General features: G+C 39.4%; 1 protein-coding gene across 1 annotated transcript in view; it reads left to right on the forward strand.

Moving 5' to 3' along the window:
* Positions 1–6,445, forward strand: part of LOC103589879 (sodium/hydrogen exchanger 2-like) — an 81,930-nt gene extending 75,485 nt beyond the window's left edge. Inside the window, 3 exon segments of the mRNA XM_008571932.1 lie at positions 175–309; positions 1,935–1,985; positions 6,368–6,445. Coding sequence (XP_008570154.1) covers positions 175–309; positions 1,935–1,985; positions 6,368–6,445 — 264 coding nt within the window.
* Positions 6,446–7,477: the final 1,032 nt, after the last annotated feature.

The following is a 7,477-nucleotide window of genomic DNA, read 5'->3' on the forward strand; positions in this document are numbered from 1 at the left end:
AGACATAATAAAGGATAAAAAGACTTTTTTTATCTTTGAAGAACTCTATCTTCCATACATTAACAGTTCTTGTCAATTTTACTTACATATAGGTAGAATTTGTTGATGTTTTCAAAAAATTCATATTATTGGCACTTTTAATTTTGAAATATCTGTGTTGTGCATTTTGACCAGGCTCCAGCATATAACAGGTATATACTTCCGGGAGAAACAGGAACAGCAGAACAGGCAAAGGAAATTCTCATTCACCGACACAAGTTCCTGCGACTGAGTCTTTCTCAAAGTGACTATGATCAGTTTCAAACGGAGGTATGTTTTTGGTTTAAGTTGTGTCAACTGTCTTCTAGTTGTTCCATTGTAATTCTCTCTTATTTGGCAGCTTGGATTCCCTGCACTAGGTATAGAGTTCTGGTGAAAGAAAAATAAAATTACCTGAACTTTTTTTTTTTTAACAGTTTTTTAGTAGGTGGGACCTCACGGGGGAAGTGGAACGCCTGATGAACCCTTGTCACAAATTAGTATTGATGTAGCTCTGGAAGACCTCAGTTTCAGCAAGCATTAGAAATAAATATTACTATATAGTAGCACCTTAGGCTCTGGGTACTAAGTAAATAACTCATTAACACTCCTGACATAGGGCTATATTTTCCATCTCCTCATCTAAAAACACTACCTGTTAGCTACCATATTGATTTGAGATGGTCATAAGGGAAGAAGATAGGTAGAGGGGGAGCTGAAGACCCCTCAGGCAATGCTAGGGGAAAAACCTGGAGGTGTTGTCAAGTTCAAGGTTTGGGTTCTCTAAGTAAAAATCAGTCTCCAGCCAGTAGAAGATGAGACTCAAAAGAAAAGTCAGGCAGTTTATTATTGGTTTCAATGTATAGTCCATGTGAACTACATTTTAAACATCACTAGTCATCAGGGAAATGTAAATTAAAACCAATTGAGATACCACCTCACCCCAGTTAGACTGGCTATAATCAAAAAGATGGTGAATAACAAATGCTGGCGAGGGTGTGGAGAGAAGGGAATGCTCCTGCACTGTTGGTGGGTCTGTAAATTAGTACAACCACTTTGGAAAACAATATGGAGGTTTCTCAAACAACTACAGATAGATCTTCCATATGATCCAACAATCTCTCTTCTGGGTATATATCCAGAGGGATGGAAATCATCATGTCGAAGAGATACCTGCACTCCCGTGTTTATTTCAGCTCTGTTCACAATAGCCAACATATGGAACCAGCCCAAATGTCCATCATCAGATGAGTGGATAAGGAAACTGTGGTATATATACACTATGGAATACTACTCTGCCATAAAAAAGAATGAAATACTCCCTTTTGCAACAACATGGATGAACCTGGAGAAACTTACGTTGAGTGAAACAAGCAAAGCACAGAGGGATAAATACCGCATGTGCTCACTCACATGTGGGAGCTAAGAGAGAAAGGAAGGCAAGAAAGAAAGACCATAGTAGTGCCATGATCCAACAGAGGGAGGGAACATTCCTAGGGCTACAAATTGGAGTGAAGGGTGGGGAGAGAGAGGGGGTAATTGGGAGGGAACAAAGGGTACAAAAGTAATATCTGGTAATGGGTATGCCCCCAGTATGAATCTGGCCCTCACATCATGGGCAGAAGGATGGACAATCAGCTTTGTATCTCATTTATATTTGTAATAAAAAAATAAAGTTTCAATTTGCATTTCCTTAAAAATATAAAAATAAAAATAAATTCCATAAAGTAGGGAAATATGATTGCCTTTTTTACCACTCTATATCCAGCACCTGACAATACTGCCAACATATAGTAATAAATAATGATGATGATAATATGGTAATAAGTGACATTTACTGAATTTTTATTATCTGTTCAGTCACCATTCTAAGTATTTCACATTATCTCATGAAATCTTCACAATTCCCTTTGTAGCTATATTATGCCCACTTTACAGATGAAGAAACTGGGGATAAGGAAAGTAAGGTAACTAGTCAAAAAATCAGGATTCAAATACATTCAGTGTAGATGCTCAAAAAATATATGATGAAAATATGAATGTGTAAATGAGCGAAATGATTTAGTAAGTTGCACATTATACCAGCATAGGAATGAGTCATGTGAACTACCAAGCATGCTGAAGCAGGACTTGATTTTTAAAACTACCTGATATCTCAGAATATACCATGCCATGGACTTGGAGAATAACTGCCACCCTAGGTACAAAGATAAACTCCTCCTTTTGCTATGAAGCTAAAGCCTAGGGTGCAATGAAAGAATGAGAAGACATCTGTCCAGTTTCTGTTTCTGGTGGGTCAGGTAATATTAGAGCAGTAAGAATGGTATTGCCAAGATAAGTTACCTACAGCTAAGGTAGCCTGTCTTCCAGACAGAAGTACTATAGTTGGTAATGTGCCTACTCTGAGAACCTCAGCCATGAGCAGGTATAAATGGTGAGCACCAAGCTCTATTAAAATTTAGTTCCAAGAGCTGGCCAGTTAGCTTGGTTGGTTAGAATATGGTGTTGTAACACCAAGGTCGAGAGTTTGGATCCTAGTACAGGTCAGCTGCCAAAATAAATTAAATTAATTTTTAGTTCCAAGCTGGAGGGGAAACAGGATTGAATGTGTTATATGACTGTATAAAACTAATGGCAGAAGATTCCCATATCTGAGTATAGCCATGGATGATATGGAAGAATTAGGCATCATTTTGAACCAATTTCTAAACCAGTGAGCTCAGCTATTATCTTGACTGAAAATCAATCATATATATCTTAAATGGGTGTCTATATTAGTCCTAAAATCTTAAAGCTGCAAAATAATCTTCATTGACTCCTGCATCCTGGGCACAGAGGAGGATTTGGACTCCCAAAGCCTTGGGCATCCCTGCCCCCATGAGTCTGCCATGGAGTAGCCCACGAGGCTGCACTAGTGCCTATGGCTTTTCCAGGGAGGTTGTTGTTCATTGCCAGTGGCCTTACAGTTCTGGGGTCCTGGCAATGGCCCCACTCCCTTGGCTCTACTAGACATTGCTCTGGTGAGGGCTTTGTGTGGGGGCTCTGACACCACATTTCTGCTTAGCATTGCTCTAGTAGATGTTCTCTGTGGTGGCTCTGCCCCTGTGTCAGGTCTCTGCCTTGGTCCCCAGGTTTTTGCATATATCCTCTGAAATCCAGGTGGAAGCTACCACGACTTTGTTGCTCTCAAGTTCTGCCAGCCCACAGACAACACCATGTGATTGCCACCAAGGTTTTCTGACATGCTCTCCAGAGCTGCTGCAGGAACCTCACTTAGGGCTGCTTGAGGCAAGGCTGCTCCAGCTGGAGCTGCCAGAATGCAGGGAGCAGCATCCCAAGACTGCACAGGGCAGTGATACACTGGTCTGTCTCCCAGGAGAATTCATTCCTCCTAGGCCTCTAGGGCTGTGATGGGAGGGGTGGCACAGAATACTTCTGCAATGCCTTCAAGGACTTTCTGTTTGTTCTGGCTCTTGGCACCTGGCTGCCTCATAGTCGTACTAATATCTTTAGCAACCAGTCTATCTGCTGCACCCTCAATTTTTCTCCTGAAAATGCTCTCTCATTCTCTACCACATGGTCAAGCTGCAAATTTTCCAAATGTTTATGCTTTGCTTCCTTCTTAATTATAAATTCTGGCTTTACATCATGCCTTTGCCACTATAACTGAGCATAGGATGTTACAAGTAGCCATGTAGCTGTCTGAATGCTTTGCTGCTTAGAAATTTCTTCTGCCAAATGTTCTGGTTCACAACTCTTATGTCACACCTTCCACAAAGTCCTAGGGCATGAATAAAATGCAGCCATGTTCCTTGCTATAGTGTACAAAGGGTCATCTTTTGTCCAATTCCTAATAAGTTTCTCATTTCTACTTGAGACCTCATGAGCATGGCCTTTACTGTCCACATTTCTATCAGCATTCTTGTTACAACCATTTAACCAGACTCTAAGAAGTTCCAAACATTCCCTCAAATTTTTGTCTTTTATTGAGTCCTCCAAAATCCTCCAACCTTTGCCCATTACCCAGTTCTAAAGCCACCTTCACATTTTCAGGTATTTGTATAGTAACACCCCACTCCTTGGTACCAGTATTCTGTATTAGTCTGTTTCTGTTGCTTATAACAGAAACACCTGAAATGGGGTAATTTATAGGGAAATGATATTCCTTGCTTACAGTTTCAGAGGCTGGGAAGCCCAAAGTCCAGGGAACACATCTGGTGAGAGTCTTGTTGGTAGGTAGTGATTTTCACAGCAAGACAGTGTGTCACGTGGCAGAAGAGTAGAAGAGGAGAGAGACAGGGAGGGGAGGTGCCAGTATCCTTTAAATGGCCAGCTCTCAAGGGAACTGATAGAATGAGAACCCACTCACTACCCCCCCCTCAGGGAGGTCATTAATCTATTCATGAGGGATCCACCCCCCATGACCCAAATACCTCCCAACACTACCAAGTTGGGGATCAGATTTTGACATGACCTTTGGGAGCACAACATATACAAACTCTATCAGCATCTCATGCTTGGTTGCCAGTATCTCAATGAAGTCTCCAATATGAAACTGCTAACAAAGACGTTGCTTAGGTGCTAGCTCAATTGTGTTGGAACATAGCAACTAATAAGGATACTACAGTGTGAGGTCCAAACCGGAAAAAAAGAACAGAGCCCATGAGTGAGATTTAAAAATCAGAATGGGTTGGATAGATTGCTCTTACATCCATGGAGCAATCTCCTTTGTAGACAAGAATACTCACAATTATCACTTTCAGGGGATAAAACCCAAACTAGTCACTATAAGTTATATATTAATGACAGAGTAATAACTCAGTCCTCTCCAGTGTACTTGACTTCATTATTAATTTGTCAATCAATATTTAATTAAGTGGCAATAAAGCATTGTAGTTAAGAATATAGAGTCTAGATTCATGCTGCTGGAGTTTAAATCTCAGTTCTCTCAGGTACTAATTTTGTGACTTTGGGTAATATACTTTACTATTTTGAGTCTCTATTTATCTGAAAAATAGGTATAATCATTTTACTTGGACTATTTGTATTAGGGATTAAATATGATAATGTATGTAAAGTGCTTAATGTCTGATACATAATAGCTCAATACATTTTAGCTATTATTATTATTACTCTGTGCCCAGCATTGTTCTGAAAAATGAAATCATATTTGCTTAATTTTTAGGAATTGATTTCTGAAAGTTTATTCATTTTAAAGAAAGAATGTTTTTAGCCATACTTTATGCAATTTTGTGTGATGCTAGGCTGTTATATTCATCAAGTAACTGTGAACTGTGTTGGTAGTTATGAGGTGACTTCGAAAGGCATAGAATGAAATACATGTTGAGAAATGAAATATCTTGAAATATCAGCAACATTGTTTCTTAATTTGTGATATAAATGAGTATGATGACTATATAAATCGTGTGGTATGAAGATTCAGAGGGGCTATGTGTGTGTGCCTGTGTGATCCATATCATTATTGGACCTTTATATTTTGAGAAGATATTAAAATGTTTTTGCAATATAATTTTCTATACCCCTATCCTTGCCACCCCACTCATTCACATAATTTTCTGTCTAATATGAGATAGAGTTTACTGTTTGTAGAATAGGCTAGCCTAAGGGAAATACTCACACAGAAGTTGGTAATATACCTTTGTACTTGATTCAATCTGTATCTCTTCATAGAATCCCCCTCCCAGTTTTATTAGACAAATTGAGGTGCCTTGCCAGGCTTCTTAACCGTAAGTTGTGGCCTTTGAGCTGGCTCTTTTTGTGAAGGTAGGATTTGGATTTGTGATGAAGAAGGGTAGAATACTGGGCTAGTTAGAGTAGAATATGGGAGAAAAAGAATGGATAAAGACATGGAGATGGGAAGAACTTGACATATATGTGGGGCAGCAAGGAGGAGACTGGTGTGATTTGGGCACAAGATTTCTTTCAGAAAATAGGAGGCAGAAGCACAGGGGCAGACAAAAGAAGGAGACGGGGAGAGAGCAGGAGGGATGAATATGATGGGAAAGTCAAGAAAATTTACTGAAGGCATTGAATGCCAGAGTGAAGATTTACAGACTTGATCTGATAAATAATAAAGAATCCCTCTAAATTCTTAATCCAGGAGTGAAGAGTGGTGCTGGCCACAATGATTGTAAAATTTTGGAAGATTAACTTAGTATCAATGTATAAAATGGATGGAGTAAGGGGACATTCTGGTGACAGGGAAATTATTTTAAATGCTATTGTGGTAATCTTTTTACTTTCTTTGGCTTTTTAAGAATAGCCAATTTTCTTTTGTACTGACAAAGACTCAAGTTTAATTTGGCTAATGTCTGGCTTTAATTTTCAGGGAATATTTGGAGTAACTGCCATATTTGTGGCTTTGAATATTTGCAGAGCTTGGTCAGAGTTAGGAAGTAAAGAGTAGTGTAATGCAAAGTTTAGGACCATTTATTTACAGGGAAAAAAGTATTGCTACTTGGCCATCAAGACATGATATAATTCTGATTAGAATTCTCTTTAATATAAACAAATTAGAAAAATAAATATTAAGAAAGAATAATTCCAATATTCTAGATATTGCCTTGGCAACACCTACAGGACAAACACAAGGCACACATCATTTTATCTAAAATTGTTAATGGATATAGAAATCAAACAATATAAATAAACATAAATAGGTAATATAAACAATATAAATAGGTAGTGCCTATTAGTTGTAAACTTTATCTCCCTAGAAATGTCATACCTATTTGATATTTGCAACATAAATGTCAACAGACAGTTGGCAATCTATCAGTACATCTTTTTTCTTTTTTAAACAAGGTCAAGGTTTCAGTTCCCTGTACAGACCACTGTAACAGAGGACCCTGAACAATACTAAGGAAGACACAGGCTAAACCCCTTCCACATGAGAAACCATTGACCTTCTCTATACCACCCCCCTGCATGAGAAACTATTGAAAACAGAAACTGTTGCATAGAAACAGAAACCATACACAATGAAAATTTTATGCCGGATTGCTCTAACTGCTCATTTTTGGCTTCTGTGACCTAGCTTGCTTTGTGCACTTGGTCAAACCCATGTGCCAATGGGATTTGGTTTTTGCCTTTATAAACTCCAGCAGACCAAGGCTGGCTGCTGTACCTCCCAAAATACCTAGGGGAGGCAGTCACCGGCAAGCTAATAAAGACTGTTAAAATTCTTAATTAAATGTTTGGTTCCTTTCCTGAGTGACAACCTCACAACATTTGGAGGCCCCAGTGGGATCTTATCACTCACGGGAACCAAAAACTGCAGCTTCGGACACGGGGCAACTCGGTGAGTCTCCCTATGGGAGGCCACCGAGACAGAAATTGGCCTGGGGATGAGACTCGCTGCAGTCCCTAGGGGAGGCCACCAAGATGGAAATTGGCCCCTGGGTCCTTTGGCACCCACCCAAAAGCCCAATGCAACCAG

The sequence above is a fragment of the Galeopterus variegatus genome, unplaced genomic scaffold (genome assembly GCF_000696425.1).
Source record: "Galeopterus variegatus unplaced genomic scaffold, G_variegatus-3.0.2 Scaffold735, whole genome shotgun sequence".
NCBI classification, from domain to species: domain Eukaryota; kingdom Metazoa; phylum Chordata; class Mammalia; order Dermoptera; family Cynocephalidae; genus Galeopterus; species Galeopterus variegatus.